Source organism: Dermacentor albipictus, chromosome 7 (genome assembly GCF_038994185.2).
Source record: "Dermacentor albipictus isolate Rhodes 1998 colony chromosome 7, USDA_Dalb.pri_finalv2, whole genome shotgun sequence".
In the NCBI taxonomy this organism is placed as follows: domain Eukaryota; kingdom Metazoa; phylum Arthropoda; class Arachnida; order Ixodida; family Ixodidae; genus Dermacentor; species Dermacentor albipictus.
The window spans coordinates 25,196,601-25,213,005 of NC_091827.1; the positions used below are offsets into that span (position 1 = coordinate 25,196,601).

A 16,405-nucleotide genomic window follows, 5' to 3' on the forward strand; every position below is an offset into this window, starting at 1 on the left:
ACATTGAAGGCGAGAAGTAGTGAAGTCACGTACGCTTAGCAAAAATCCTAACATTAGCATAACTTTCAAGACGTGTCAGCTTAAAGTGTTAGTAATAGCTCGTGACCATGTTAACTGGAACGCCGAGGCAGGGATCGCTTAGCAGCTTTTGGGAACGGCATTTCAAAAGTGATGCTAGGCTAAGGATTTCAGTTAAGCTACATGACTTCCCTCTTTCGCCTACAGACCTCACCTATCAGACAAAAAAATGGCAGTCTCTTAGCTCGACTATGCCAGGATATACCTAGCGAAAGCTAAGGCATAGCATGGTTAGCCTTGGTTAATCTTGATTGCAAGTGCAGGTTAGTCTGGTTGTCTAGCTATGTTGCGGCATTTAGCCAGTCGTTCGGCGCGCTGTTCGTCTGTTTCCTGGCGATTTGTTTCCTCTTCATCTCGTTCCGATGTCGATTCCAGGCATCCTCCTCCTTATCAGAATTGTCGCCGTCCATGCTGCCACCTCAATTGTGGTTGCGGCGCACGCGAGCTCTCTTTTTCAGTCCTCCGAGATGTTATCATGCATTCCACGCAGCTGGCGAAGCGAGCGGAGGCGAGCGCTACGACGAGGAACTCGGTGTGACGTCATGTGCCTCCTCGGAGCACGGCCACGGCGAAATCGCAAGTTCGCGGCCAGTAAAGCTTTCGCTTTAAAAGTTCGCGTAGGAATGAATACCTGGTATGCATACGGATAGCCCAAACACGTATACTGCCGTTACCGCAAGCTGTTTTAAAAAGCTGGCGATACGCAGCAAAAGTGCGTGGCTGCCTTTCGTCGGCCGTGCTTGCCTGGAGGACGGCGACGCTGACGTAGCAGCGTGGGCTCGACATGTTCGACTTGGAGCTCCATCTGGCCAGAGACACGTCGAAGCAGATGACCGAGTGGTAGCACTCGCGGCCGTTGAAGCCGCCCACGAAGTAGATGCACTGGTCGATCACTGCGACGCCGTGGTACGCCCTGCAGTGGACGCGGCACACAGAGCAGCCGGTGGGTCGGCGAGCGCCTTTCAAACGCGAGCACATTTACCTATGTGCCCGAGACCGATGAACGAAAATTTGCGAACGACTTCCTAATGAGCTGCAACGCTGAAAGACTGTCGCGTTTTAATCGCACGCTGGCGGCAACCAGCGTAGCGGGCTAACACTCGAAGTACACCCGGCCACAAATATTACGGACCACGAAACTTGAGAAAAAGATGAATATCTCCGCAACCTCACAACGCAACCTGGTGTTTTCATTTCGAGCATCGGCTAGAATATGTTAAGAACATTTTCGTATACAGCTCTACTGGCTACTGCTGCAGGCTGCTTGGAAATTGAACGTTTTCTGCGATGCCGTGGTCCGTAAACTTTTGTGGCCGGGTGTACGTTTGGCCCTGATAGGCAGCGCCGGCACTTCGCCGACGAGCAAACTTTTTTCGTCACGGTCGCAGCAGACGGTGTGATGGAGCCACTTCTGTACGAGGCACGCAAAGCACTTCGTGCAAATGCGGCAATAAATGATATGTCACTAACATGCGAAGCGCGAGCGCGAGCGAGCCAGGGGTTCAGCGGAAACGGGAGTTTGTAAATGGCTGCTTTCAGCATCCAATTACCTCGCACACTGCTAATTGCGACGGGCCTTAAAGGCTGTCTCGTCGTGTCCGTCTACCTTGGTAAACAAACTAGAGGCTCGCGATAGCAAAGTCCCGTCTTCCCGATTTGGTGCAGCATCCGTTTCTGCAGCACGTGCTCATCGGCAAGTCACGGCTGTTGCCTCAGAGATCTCAGTACCCATATTTGCATTTTCCACGCATTTGATTGGCTGGTTAGACATATGACACGAAAAGAGGCTTCAGGCGAAGTGACAAATCGGCGCACCTATATTTAACTATCGTAGATTCGAGCCGGTTTCTCGACGACAAAGCGAAGCCGCTTCATTCCTCATTATGTTTGACAGACGGCAGCCTTCATCTGCGTACAATGCCCATGCGTGTGCACGTCTCAACCAGTGGCTACTCTTCCTAACGCGTTTTCTCATCCTGCGAACTGTGCAAGGATGCTGGCCCCGACACGACGACGATGACGACGACGACAACAACAACAACAACAACAACAACGACGACGACGACGACGACGACGACGACAACAACAACGACGGCGACGACAACAACAAGAACAACAAAGATCTTCGTCGCCACAACTACACCTGCGACAAATGGCTTCAACGCAAGAACGAACGAGCGTACACGTTACCTGGGCGCGGCGTACTGGTTGCCCATCGCTCGCCACTTGTTGGCGCGGCAGTTGTATGTGTACATGTGGTTGACAGCCCCCTGTACCCAGCCGCCGAAAACGAACAGGATGTCCTTGGGCACACGGGGCGTCCACATCTTTGGAGACAGGTCAATACCGCCTACTGCGCCAGCCGTTATGCTCCGCTGGGTGAGCGTCTGCACGGAGAAAGCCCTCGTTTTTAAGCATGCCTCCGATTAACAGGCTAGAGCAATACTCGATACAAAAGGAAAAAAAAGTCAACAATTGGAAATCAGGCTAGTACAATACTCGAACAATATCGTAGAGATTCAGGTTGCCCCGTATACGTGTAACTATTCACCGAATATCAGGTTACCGGAGACACGCTGCAAGCAGCTGCGTCGGTGGCACCATCTCGCGGGGGACGGCTTGGCGAGCGAGGACACAGAGTTGTTATTGCGGCGACCAATTTTACGCACAAGCGTTGTGTAAATAGTCAGCAGCGATGTTAACGTGCTTTCCTTCTCCGATGCGAACATGCATGTCACCATAAATGCTTCTAACGCGTTCACCCCCCAATAGTCGCAAGGTTCCGCTACCAGCGTCTATACTGCCCTCGACGTCTGCACCATCTCGTTATTCCGTTAAGGTACGTGTACGAGGAAGCTAGAACTCTCCATTGCAAAGTGAAGGAGTCAATGGAAATCCTTTTTTTGTGTGTGTCAGTGTGCTTACTACGATTTACAGAATACCGGAACACAGAAGACGTGGATGGCAGCCGAATAAAAACGTCTTGAGGCAGGTTGCTGAACCATACGCTTCGAAAACATTTTTGAAGCAATCTGTTATTTGTCTCTGCTCTGCCTACTTTTTGGGTTCTGCTTTGCCGAGTTAGTAAGCATGAGTCGTTGAGTATGGGCCTCTGGTTATGTACGACTGGGTGTTTGCCCGAATAGTCAACCCTGGCCACTAGATATGCGAAAATGGGTATATCATTCTACGTGTTTTCACAGTTTTGACCAACGACCCAAGAAAGATTGACCCAATGTGCTTGTGCACCAACAGCAAACACTGTACTGAATCTGCGTAATTATCGTTACATTTGCAAAAATTTCTTATTCCATTCGCCTACCTGCTTTTCTGTTATTAGAGTAAGGAATTTTTCACCCAATTGGCTTTCACATATGGGCAAGCACCAAAGAACGTTTGGCTTAAGACAGTTCCACATAAACGCGAGATCCGTCGAACTCTCCCATTTTTTTCACGTTGTATCTCGTCAGAAGAAACCACGAAAGCTGCTATAAATTTGCGGTCACACTTTTACCGGTGTCTTCACACCAGCAAATGAATATTGGATAGACCGTCACTGCAATAATAGTTTCGTACGCTCTCGTTCAATTCAGTTACGAGGCCTTACGAGACGTCAGGATTTCGGGAAGCATTGATGGCTTTATAGCTTGCCAAAAAAAAAATCTTCCTAGCTTCATCTTTTTGTTGCGTTTTTCTCCGTTAGGTTAAGTCTGATGACTTCAAATGAATCACTAATAACCTATCATTTGAATATACGTGTTTATAATGACACTTGGAGACTTTGCGGACTGCACCGATCATGTGCGATTGTAGCGCGATCTTTATACACCGCATTCGTAAATGAGCAGTTAAAGAGCGCGACTACAATGTCGACGCCGCATGCGCCAGCATAACGCATTACATAACGCATAAGATAACGGATAACATAACGCCAGTATAATACATGCGCCATAAAGGCGCATGCATTATTTTTGCATTTCGCGTGGACCCTTTCGTAGTGTTTTGTAGTCTAAACATCTGGCGGCAGATAACGGTACATATACGTACGTGCAGGAGCATTCATTCTTTATTTTGTGACTGAGCCCACAGCTCACATACAACTGCGTCGCGATCAACGCGTCACCAACAGCACGCGCAACGCTATCACAGGCAGCATGTGTTGATCAGGAATAGAGCAAGCACAGTAAAATTACTGACACTCTTAAAAGTGAATGAGGGTATAAATCGATCATATAAATCAAACCTTTACATCCTACCTGGGTGGAAGGGTAGTAGTTATGCGACCGATTTACACTTATTCACTTTTAAGAGTGCAACCAAATGGTGTAGGGGTTTGAGTTACACAATAATTTACACCCTTATTCATCTTTAAGGGTGTAAAACTGCATAAAGGTTTGAGTTATATGACCGATTTACACCATTATTCATTTTTATGAGTAAAAGCTAGGGCGAAAAGTTTTGAGTTATACACTCTAAGAAAACTTGATCCTTTCAGTAGTCTTGCCCCCCAACAATCGGCATCTGTCTTGTCCGCATTTCCTTTATTTAACGCTGCGAGCCCGGTACTGCAGTCACGAACGACATGCGCGTTATCAGCACGACAGAGCATTCTCGACAGGAAAGTAGCGAGCGCAGCGTTTTCAACAAAGGAAATGAAAGCAAGACAGATGACGATTATCGTTGCGCGGAAAAATATGACCCAAAGGGTGTACATTTAAGAGCGACGACCGATTTACACCCATATTCATTTTTGAGGGTGTAAGTTATTTTACGGCGAGCGTCGCGTTGTGCAGAAAAGGACCAGCTCACCTCGTAGATCACTTTCAGCACTTTCTGGCTGTCTCCGTCACCCTGGACTTGCGGGTGGGTCATGACTTTCTCGAACTCCCTGCACCAAAACGTAATTAACGCTTTTCTGTGGAAAGTGAAGTGGCGCGAAGCGAAGCAGCTTTTTGGTCCGGGCTCTGATGGCCCGAACGGGACGCGCTGCTGCAACCAAAATTTGCCGTGATTCTCTATACCGTCTGGGACCTAGAAACTGAACGCGAGACGCACGCGAGTATGTCGCCTTCACCTCGCGAACTGGTTGAGAAAGTGCAGGGAAATCGAATAGGGACCTGTTATCAAAGTATAGTATTCATTGTCTAAGCCTTGACGCAATAATTGCCCATAGATGGTCCCTACAATAGCTGCATTTATATTAGGCAATAGCACATATATGGCTAGAAAGAACATCTTTAGCAATAAACTCGTTTCAATTTCCCCTACTGCCTTGTCCACCTCGCATTGTTGCGAAAACTCGGCAGTTTAGTCTATCAAAGGTTAGCCACTTCAATATAATACGCAACAAAACTGCGCGTCATTTCAATCAGAACAACGTTCATATCTTCGCTAACCCTTTCTTCCACGGACATGTTTGCTACGACGAAAACTGTTGTCTGCTTAACATCAGATAAAACAAACTGTGCGAAGGACACCTTCGGCTTCAAGTGTCACGTAAAACTATGTACACTCGTTGCACTTTCCACCGGTCGACACCGAAACCGAACCCAAAGCCTATATCAGGCATATTGCCTTACAACGGAACCAACGCGAAGCCGATAACCTATTTTCATCCGCGTCTAGGTTAATAATACTGCAGGTGTCGCGTGTTCTAGCGCATTCATACACTCTGAGTGCCCCTTCTGCCACACAACGATAATCGTCATCTGCCTTGATGCATTTCCTTTCTTTAACGCTGCGAGCCCGGAACTTTCCAGCAACGAACGGCATGCGCGTTATCAGCATGATAGCATTTCCTGTCGGCAATGCTATCATGCTGATAACGCGCGTGCCGTTCGTTACTGGAAAGTACCAGGTTCGCAGCGTTAAAGAAAGGAAACGCATCAAGGCAGATGACGATTATGCTGTCATGCTGATAATGCGCGTGCCGTTCTTTACTGGAAAGTACCGGGCTCGCAGCGTTAAAGAAAGGAAATGCATCAAGGCAGATGACGATTATCACTGTGTGGCAGAAGGGGCATTTAGAGTGTACGATCCGAAACCATGCGCACGTATAACGTATGGTGAGACTCAAAATTTAAAGCTTATAAAAAGGGCGGCAAAGTACAAGTTTGGTGCCTGAGCACTTTTGCGGGTGCTTTAGCAAATGGCTGGAACCAACGAACTTGTATCGTTGCGAACGGCTTTCTGCTGAGACGAGTCTCTCGACCGAAAGAAAAAAAAAAGATTCCACGATGGTCACGATAGTGTAGGGTGAATGTTTAAGAGAAAGCTATAGCTCGCGCCCAACTCCATGATGCCGCGATTTCAAATGCATGCAAAGCGCAGAGGCACTTCAATGAGAAATCTGCTGGACCAATTAGAATGAAATTTTGTTGAATTCGAGAAAGAAAGTTAAATGCTAGTTATTGTAGGAAGCATAACCATCATTTGGAGCCGGAACGTTCTTTTTTCACAAAAGTTGCCAAAATTGCCTAACTTTGAAAAAAAAAAAGAAAACGTAGAAGCACGAAGTTCAAAAATTTGGTAACTCTGCATCGAAAACAGATATCGCATTGTTTCTATAAACTGCCTTCGTTAGATCATCTAAAGCGGACAAATTGTATGCACAAATTTACGGCTCACAGCAATAAATTTGTTACAGTGTTTACAAGGATTTTGAAAAACTCCTACTCACAAATTAGTAGTATATTTCAGAGCGGTTTATAATATATCAGTTTTGTTCGTTCTTAGGCGCAGTTTACTCAACTGCGATGCAGTTTATCGTAGTTGAGTTACAGAGTTGTAAACTTCAGAGCTTCATTTTCCAAAATTCTGCGACTTTCAAGAATTCAGAAAAAATATATGACAGCCTAAATAAAAAATCCGCTACCTCCATTCACTAGATTTTAACTTCTCTTTTTTTTTGCCCGCGCAGCCACCGGCACACAAAGGGAACGGCGTGTCGTGACCGCGCGTTCTCGCCCCCTGCGATGCATTTATATTGATGCGGACAACACCATTTCGTGGTGTTGTAGGGAATCGAGCTTTGCGTCAGGTGACCGAAAATTTCCTCCCTGATAGGTGGAAGCCCACTGGGCTTCACCGGCACTTCCATCAATGAAGGCGCTTTCTACTCGCTCAGCCATCCGACGATCTTGGCGCTGCCAAATTTTTGAGCTGCAGAGAGCGACGCCCACCAACGACGTAGACGGCGAAAAACTGTGGAACCCGCCAACAACCGTTTTTAACGCTAAAGCTTCAAAATAGCATTGATGGCCTTAATTTCGCTTCCACCACGCAGAACTGCCACGGCAGCGGTTATTGAAGCAACAAAAGCGATATAGACTTCGCGCATATGGTAAACCCCCTGCCACAAACGAAAGTGTTTCGTTCGTTGCAACTTTTATCCTCGATTTGCGCCGCGAAGCGCACACGTGCCGTGATGGCCTTGCACTGCCTGCACGATGTAAAGTCCTGCGGCACCGCGCTCTCGAAAACTCGTTCAGAAGGCGCAGCGAAATCGAAGAGACCTGCCTTCAATTCAGCGCTTTCAAAGAAACGCAAGAGGAAGCTTCTGACGTGTTTAAATAAAAACCGGACACGCAACTTGTCTCGCCACTCATCTATATTCGCCTCAAAGCGATAAGAGTTTACATAAATTCGCTAAAAATGTCCTTTGTACGTCGTGCAAGTGTGCACGATGACCTCCGCTCTTGGGATCATCCCAATAACGACATTCCATTTGGATGCTGTTATACTCTTATAGGCGTTTGTGTGAGTTCCAGTATAGAGCTATAATTTCATTATTGGTGCGCGACGTGAACTGCGCATCGTGGTTGTGTGCTGCGCGCGAACTTGCAGCGCATCAAGCGTCGCGCGATAGCCGCGCAACGCATACGTCCGGGACAGCTGGCAGGCGCGGCGGGTGAGCCCTGTATATAGACAACGCACGGATATTCCTCATTGCCATTACGCGCTAATAGGAATTCGATATAGCCGACTTACACATGTACAGTCGCGGACAGAATAAAATGGACCACGGGATCTCCGAAAACGTTCAATTCCCGAGCAGCCTGTAGCAGTAACCAGTAAAACTGCCCGCGACAACGTTGTTTGCATATTCTAGTCAAGGTCCAAAATGCAAATACCAGATTGCGTTGTGAGGTTGCGGAGATATTCCGCTTTTTCTTAGATTTCATGGTCCATAGTATTCTGTCCGCGACTGTATATCTGCGCTCGCGTGGCTCTGCACTGGAAGCTCTGTTGGTGTGACGAAGCTGAATGGCGCCCGTGTTGCTCTGCCCCTTATCGCGCTGGCCTTTGGTTATCACCTTGGCCTCGAGTTATTACTTCGTCGAGCCAAGGGATCTTGAAGGTCGTAATTTCGGAGCAGTTCTATATTTCTCGCCGCCATTGGATGGTGCTACCGGCGTTATCAGTCCCAATGTTTCTTAACTACACTATCCTGTCTGGCAAGTGAATCTGGCTAATTCATGGTAATCGTGTCTCATCGACGAGCCACAAGAGGCATAAATGGGGTCGCAGACTTTAGTATGTTGAAGGAAAGGGCGAGCGTTCTCTTCGGAGAAAATGCTACCACCGGCTTATTCAAAAACTGTCTCGGAGTGTGTCTGTGGTGGCGCAGCGTCCCCGTCACATCATCCCACGTCATCTCCGTTCACACGAGTGAGCTGTGTCTGCAAGATGGCGCGATCCGCCGTGTGCCACACTTTACTGGGCGCGTTGCTTATTGTAAGCTTTCGGTGTGCCTTTCAGAAGTGATAAATCCTGACGTCCAGTGTTGACGGGCCATCCCGCCACAATAAACTGCAGTTTTTTTCATTTCATTTCTCTCATTCCCGCAACAAGCACGAATGGGAACCACTTCCCCACTTCCGTAGTTTCCCTCGTCGATGCCAACTAATTAAAGAAAGCTTTCTTTAATTAACGAGTAAATGTAGCCCCACTTTATAGTCGGTACAAACATCACCCACAAAAGCGGCTGTCCCACTGTGTAAATATGTCCAGTGTCTCGATTGACTGAGAGGTCATGAAATGAAGGAGATCCCATGCGCGATGGCAAAGTCGATGCACCGTGCAGCCGTTGCCAGTGGCGTAGCCAGAATTTTTTTCGGAAGGAGGTTGTGGGGGGGGAGGGACGGGGGGGTGTTACTTGACCAAGAAGGAGGAGGAAGGAGGGCTGGGCAGGCCTCATAATAACGCAGAAATTTCGGAGAAGAGTGAGGCCACGTGTCCCGTGTGCCATCACCTTGCTACGCCGTTGGCCGTCGCTTTCGTTTACAAAGAAGCGGACGACATTGGCGGGGTGCACTCACATGACGGAACACTGTGGAAAGCGCACGAGCGGCAGAAACTTGGCGAGGTAGGCTTTTCTCTCGGCCACGTCGGCGGAGATCCACTCGAGGATGGCGCTGAACGTGTCTTCCACCTCGCTGGATGCGCACAGTCGGTCGTCTTCCAGGATGGTACGGAGCTCCTCTGGTGTCAGGTCCCCGAACTGGGTGCTGTTCTTCCACACCTGCGCAACACATAGACGCCCTGTGTGTTGTGTAACTGGGTCTAAGACATCAGGTTCCGCCCCTGTGGTGTCATCACCAAGGGCCGCAGCATTAGCAGTAACGAATAGTTCGCTGTAAAAGCTACTGAAGGGAACTAGCACCGTGGTCATTGAGCGAGGTTGAGCGACGTTAGCGAAGAATGGAATCATTTACCGGAATGTGTTGTTGAATGCACATGTTACGATTCCTTTGCAAAACTGTTAAAAAAGCATATTTTGTAAACCCTCTCCTGCTTGGGACATGTTGCTGCCTGCAGTATTGTGTAAATAAATAAATAAATAAATAAATAAATAAATGACGTGTGGTACATTTATTTCCCTATTGTTCCTGTTTGGACATTCCAGATGTCCTTAGACTTGAATTATTACATTATCTTTGTGAAGTTCCGAGCAACTATTCTTTCTTTCCAAGTGCGTGAACACAAGTTTCAACGTCGATAGGGAAATGCGAGCTGTACTTATGACGCGTTATTCTGTTGAAAACGATCCACCTTCAGTGTCCCTACCTCGCGGAAGTTCCGAATCAGATAGCGGAAAGCTTCTCCAGCGATGTCTGGGTGCCCGCGGCTCGAGGTGAGATGATAAATTTCGATGCAGTTTTCCGGTTCAAGGTTTCGTCTGAGGACGCTGAGGCAATGATCCCGTAACCGGATTATCTGCGTTGTGAAAATCACATTTATAGGTGAAGTCTCTGCGCACTTCGGCAAACTTCGTATATAACAACGGGGCTCCGAAAGTAAATGTTGCGCAAGACACCAGCGCCACTCTTTCCCCTAGCGGACAGCCGCATCACCATCTTCAGCACACGAGCAAAAAAAAAGCAATGAAAGAAAGAAAGAAAAAACAACACCAATCGCCGTTCGTAGGATCAAGTAAGTCGGAGAACCAACGTTTGCTGCTTCTCAGAACACACTCTTAGACAAATGTACAACAATTGGGGTGTATACTTGCCACTCAACGATAATAATCATCTGCCTTGCTTGCGTTTCTTTTCTTGAAAATGCTGTGCTCGCTACTTTCCTGCCGAGAATGTTCTGTCATTCTGATAACGCGCATACGTTTCGTGGCTTGTAAGTACCGGGGTCGCAGCGTTAAAGGAAGGAAATTCGGACAAGACAGATGACGATAATCGTTGTGTGGCTAGACACTACACAAGAGGTGTAATTTTGTTTAAGAGTCTACTTGCTATTGTTAGCGGAAGCGTTGTTGGTTCGTCTTGTAGCTCAGTTATGACAGTTTGATCGTGACGACGTAGAATATCGCTGCTGCTCTTCTTTGACTTGTTTTGAGTGACACTGAGCGCCTGCTGATTTGAGCCTACGACACACATTGTGCTTTCCCGTGTGTGACAGCATGTTCGGGCTGTTTGGACAGACGCGTTGTTCGGTAACATTTCTGTAGTGGCAAATTGCAAGCGGTTAAGTGCTCCATCAAGCGGGCTGTACATACGGAGTTCTTTCCGGAAACGAACGATTCGGCAAAACTTGAGCACAACTTTTTTATTACTTTGTAGTTACTGCTGAGTTACTGCTACTAAGCTAAATTCATTTAACTGTTTTGCATGATCAACTCTATACGACTAGTTTCTCAACAAAATAAAAGGCGAAGTTGTCTTCGCGGGCATATTTTGTGATGCCTACATAGACATCGAAGGTCATGCTTTGCCGTAATGCAGGTGACGCAAGCCGGCCAGTTGGCACCATAGTCGCCATGTTTCAGACAGCACTCATGACAAAAATCTAATTTCTTTAGTTTGATAAACCGGGGCAAGTAACAGTACCATCTGTTATATTGAACGATCCACACCATAATATGTTTTCTCTAAATGCTATATTCTGCCTCACACCAGATGCTAGCCATAAACCGTAACTCAAAAGTCCCTGCTTCCTCCTTGCTGCATTACAACATGTTTTCTGCGACTATACACCCCGTCGTTACACTATCTACGAGCTCTGCAACTCCATGAGCTATACCACGACCAGGTATGGCATGGCTTTTGAAGATAGACTTCCCCCTATGTCTCTGGAGCGTTCAAATAAACACCGGTTCAAACATTCCAGAGGTCTGCCATCGTCGCGTTTCGCTACCACCACCAACGAAAGCCACACCCTCGACCCATGACCCATAGAACGATGATCGAAGATCATGACACAGGACTATACATGCTAACGGCAATGTTCCTCTGCGTGCCGTCTCCTCAAGACGAAGTCTCAGAAGCGCCTTCGATGCACATGATTCACCTTCAGAGAGAGAGGGAAACATTTATTTGATTCCGGCCCCCTTGTCCGGGGCTACAACTCACCTTAAGCTTCTCGGCGAGCTCGAGCACCTTGCCGACATTGTGCAGGCCGATGCGCTCGTGCAGAGGAATGTGGTAGGCGAAGTCGACAAGCAGCTCGATCATTTCGTGGTCCAGGTCTTGCACCCCCACCCTGATGGGCAGGGGCCACTCCTGTTCGGGGCTCATGCCTTCCTTGGCAAGAACGAAGAGCTCGTAGCAGCCAGAATACCTGCATGCGAAATTATCTATAGTGACGGCATAGTGCGTCAGCCTTGCGTCTCTACGATGAACAAAGAACCTACTCGCAACTCCCGTTTTTACCGCGGAAGCGGTTTATGCTTAGCTCTCCGTTACCAGAATGAAACCAGAATTACGTTACCAGAATTACTTCCGTTACCAGAATGAAACGGTGCTCAACTCTTAAATGGTGCAACATAAACGAGGGCACAAAGTCGCGTGACCCTCATTCTACACACCTTCAATATGGGTACTGTCAACTATAAAAACACCGCGAGCACTTCCTGTTTTTCTTTCGTGCGCGCTCGACATCTGGTCTAGGTCGATTGGTCGTTCCTCTGTGAAATCGCGCAAGAATGGGGGTCGGCCACAACACGGGTGGTGCAACGGTTAAACAAACAACAAGAGTTTGGAGGAAAATAAATGAAACCTAATATGTAATTGGAACTCGTAAAACTGAAAGCTAATTGATAGAGATATCAAGAGTATAGTAACTAAATAGAGTAAATATATGTGGCCTTTGCTCGCCTTCTTCGTGCATTCCGTCGTCGTCGTCTTTCTTGAGCTGCTGCAACCCGATGGTTATGCTTTATGCGTTAACTAGAGTTCCACGTCGAGCTCAGTAGCACACGAGCGAGCAAGATCTGCTAGTTTGCGATGTAACACCGCACACTATAGAGTAATTATTTTACAAAAATCAACGAGGAAGAGTTGATTAAGAAGCTGCGTTGATACAGACCGACCAGCCCGAATCTGTATGCATTTTGTTAAGTGAATGGGTCCAGCGAGTTTAGCCATATACAAATCCCCCCGACACACCCTCTGCCATACCGAATGACATATTTCGGCCTGACAATTCTTTCGCTAGACATTCTTTTCCTGTTCCGGTATAAGCGTGGCTACTGGAAGGCATAGAGCGCGACTTGAACCGATGGTTCTTTTCTCAAGATCAGCTTCAGCCTGGAAACGGGTTGATTCGACCATGCATGCGCCTGCTCGTCCCGGTGCGTTATAGTCAGGATGATGCCATAAGATGTGTTCCAGAAACTATCATAGGTGGTTGTAAAAGTAAGCGCATACCTTATGCTAAAATGAAATCGACAAACCAGCAAATCTTTCGAAAGTACCTCTGTTGACGTTGATAGCGGCATTCAATAACGCTGACTCAAGTTATCGTCTACACGTTTTGGCAGACGGCACGACGTCATCATGACGACGGCATGAGGGCGGTGAAGTTGATGACCACGTGACGATGGCGACAGCAGCATGACCATGATGGCATGACGACAATGGAAAGGACGACAGCGTGACAATTAACAATGCCAGGACAACAGCTGCGCACCATGTGCTTCCTCCACCACTCGATTGCTTACTGCACCGAGACCAGAAATCATGCAGACCTGACGCACTGTGAGAGTTGGTCTAAGCGAAGCTGGAATGAGCCGCAAGACAAGAAAAGCGGCGCATCTCGACAAGAGACGCCCAGCGGATTTCGGCGACGAATACGTGCACACGGCAACCGTCAGCCCAAGCGGCAGAAAGGGGCGACAAGTGCCACCACCGACCACAGCCAATTAAACTTTCAGACGCCGCAAAGCCCTCGCCCGACAGCCACGTGAGTCTCAAAGACCTATAGTCGGCCTTCCTTAATGAACGCGCCCCCTAACTACGTTTACATCGAAGGTTAAAGTCCGACCGTCCACCACCACGAAACAAAAACGGCCGGAAGAGTCAAAGAAAGCTATTCGCTTTAATTAATTCACATTTTGTGAGCCGGCCCCTGTCTCGCGTACATACATGAATTCGACAAACTCAAACTCAACTCGATGGAGGGCGCTTACCAAGCCGAAATTAGGTCGCCGGGTTACGTATCGAGTGAGACCAACACTGGCGATCCAGCTGGCGATCAAGTACACTCGAGTGAACCTCTTGGTAAAATGTATGTAAATGAGTACACAAGCTGGGATGGTGGCCGGTCGCTGGATAACCGGCGGGAAAAGAGAACACGACGGCGCGTCGTTATATCATATAGTTGATGCCTCCTTTTCGCACGGCTCGCCTCGACGTGCAACGCCACGTGAGCCCGACAAAGTATTGACGATTCCGCTTGAATTCGTTCTGATAGAATTAATGGAAGGGAAACTTGTGCTGTCTTCCTCATGAAAACCGTGCTCATTACTTGGTCTAAAACATGGTAGCTGTTGAGCTGGGGATGTCTGTAGTCGGTGACAATACAAACAAGCTCCTCGTACAAAAACGCAGTACACCTGCCTTTGCCCTCTGAAAGAGAGCCGAGTCTGCTCGAATACGCTCAGGACTTAATGATTTCGCTCTGCTAATGTAAATGCTAAGTTAATTGTAAAATAAAAGCTAGTTGTTTGAAGCTAAAAATTTAGCTATGATTGGGCAGTGAAATCAAGATCAACCATAAAATTTGCCCTAAAGACGATCAGATTCATCCTGAAGTCAGTGACCCAAAGACCACTTTGTAAGAAAAAAAAAACGGTTGTTTTAAACATTCGAAACCACTTGACGTCATGCAAATAAGCACACTCAATTGGCTGGCGTGTCCACACAAACTATGTTGATGTCAGTGTACACATCACCAGGGTCCTTAAATTAAAAAATGAACTTGTGGGGTTTTATGTGCCAAAACCACTTTCTGATTATGAGGTACGCCGTAGTGGAGGACTCCGGGAATTTTGACCACGTGGGGTTCTTTAACGTGCACCTATATCTAAGTACACAGGTGTTTTCGCATTTCGCCCCCCTCGAAATGGCCGATCACCAGGGTCCTTGAATCATCAGAAGTACTGAATGACCCTGGTATATGGCCTTTGCCACCGACATTGGTCAGTCGCACCGAAGGATTTCGGATGCAATTTTTGAAAGGTTGTATTATTCGCCATCATCGGATTGTGCAACCCGGTTTTTCATGTTGTAAATACGCAGCGTGGCACGACATAACTTTGTAATTCTAAGGTTGTCACCGACTATAGACGCACCCAACGGCAGACTCAACCAGCGCATTTCGGGTTTAAGTGGAAAAGGTGCCGGCCACTTTAGAAATACGTGCAAAGAGCGGCGCTGCATTTTTCACGAAGAAGCGGTACTCGCACACTACTCGTTCAAGCACTTCGGATGTTTTTTTTTTCTTACAAAGTGGTCTTTGTGTCATTGACTTCAGGAGGAATATGAACGTCTTTAGGGCAAATTTTATGGTTGATCCTATTTCATTGCCCAATCATAGCTAAATCTTTAGCTTGGAACAACTAGCTTTTACTTTACAATTAACTTAGTATTTACATTATTAGCAGTATTGGTTCGCAGCGGGTCCTCAAGCAAGTGCATGCGCGACAACTCGACAAGTGAAAGAAAGGCAAGCGGGAACGATCGACACTCACTTGGCAGCCATGACGAACCCATGTGCCCAGGTCTCCGAACCGTCGGGTGCTTGGAACGCGACGTCGCAGTACTGGCGGGTTTTCCTCTGTTCCCGCAGTCCAGGCATGGACCTGGACGCCGGGCGAGGCGCGAAATCATGCCGCTGGCCACTGTCGTCGAAGAGCAGCGCCGCTTCTGACCAGATGGTGACCATGGCCCCGCCGCCGGTATTGCCGGCGGTGTCCTCCGCGTCCTTGGGCTTCTCCGTGGCATCAACGGCGGCGCACATCTCTGGGTTTACTGCGAAACTGCGGACGCCAGGGCAAGGCGAGCGAGCGAGCGAGCGAGCTGGTCACAGCCAAGCGTCGCCGAGCCGGCCGCACCACCGGCGCGCCCAGAGCACACCGGTCCGACCGAGCGCTGACTAAGCCGTGTCGCCGTGTGATTGGACTTGGCGGCTGCAACAGCCCCCTACCGGCGATTTGCACGCACTGTGGGACATGCAGTTCGTGACTTCCTCGTCTTCGTTATCGTTCGGACTGGCCATGCTCGCAACTTGCACGCGCTCGCCTGCAAGTCTTTCGAGAGACCCAGGAGAGACCCAAAATTGCGGCCTCCACCACCATGTTGCTTGCATTTCGCCCGGCTACCTCATGTTGGCTTGGTCGCCATCCAGTGAGGGGGCTCTTTTATTCCATCGCATGTTATGTGAACGGAGTTTCGCTTGTCAGTGGTTGATCCGTGTCGCTGGGTCGCACAGTAACAACGTAACAACGCGTCATTATTACAGCGAAACCGTCAATGGCAAAGATATGGAAAAAAATGTGTCCCGAGATGTTGACAAAAAAATCATCATGTGGGGC

The 16,405-nt window shown here is 48.1% G+C and overlaps 1 protein-coding gene across 1 annotated transcript in view; it reads right to left on the reverse strand.

Moving 5' to 3' along the window:
* The window catches only part of LOC139047506 (kelch-like protein 10), a 16,941-nt gene extending 903 nt beyond the window's left edge, over nucleotides 1–16,038 (reverse strand). Inside the window, exons 1-7 of the mRNA XM_070521315.1 lie at nucleotides 15,563–16,038; nucleotides 11,943–12,150; nucleotides 10,147–10,296; nucleotides 9,399–9,601; nucleotides 4,888–4,966; nucleotides 2,269–2,465; nucleotides 803–991 (exon numbers count right to left, since the gene is read on the reverse strand). Of these exons, the coding sequence (XP_070377416.1) occupies nucleotides 803–991; nucleotides 2,269–2,465; nucleotides 4,888–4,966; nucleotides 9,399–9,601; nucleotides 10,147–10,296; nucleotides 11,943–12,150; nucleotides 15,563–15,831 (1,295 nt within the window). The 5' untranslated portion in view covers nucleotides 15,832–16,038. The remainder of the gene's footprint in view (nucleotides 1–802; nucleotides 992–2,268; nucleotides 2,466–4,887; nucleotides 4,967–9,398; nucleotides 9,602–10,146; nucleotides 10,297–11,942; nucleotides 12,151–15,562) is intronic.
* Between the last annotated feature and the right edge of the window lie 367 nt (nucleotides 16,039–16,405).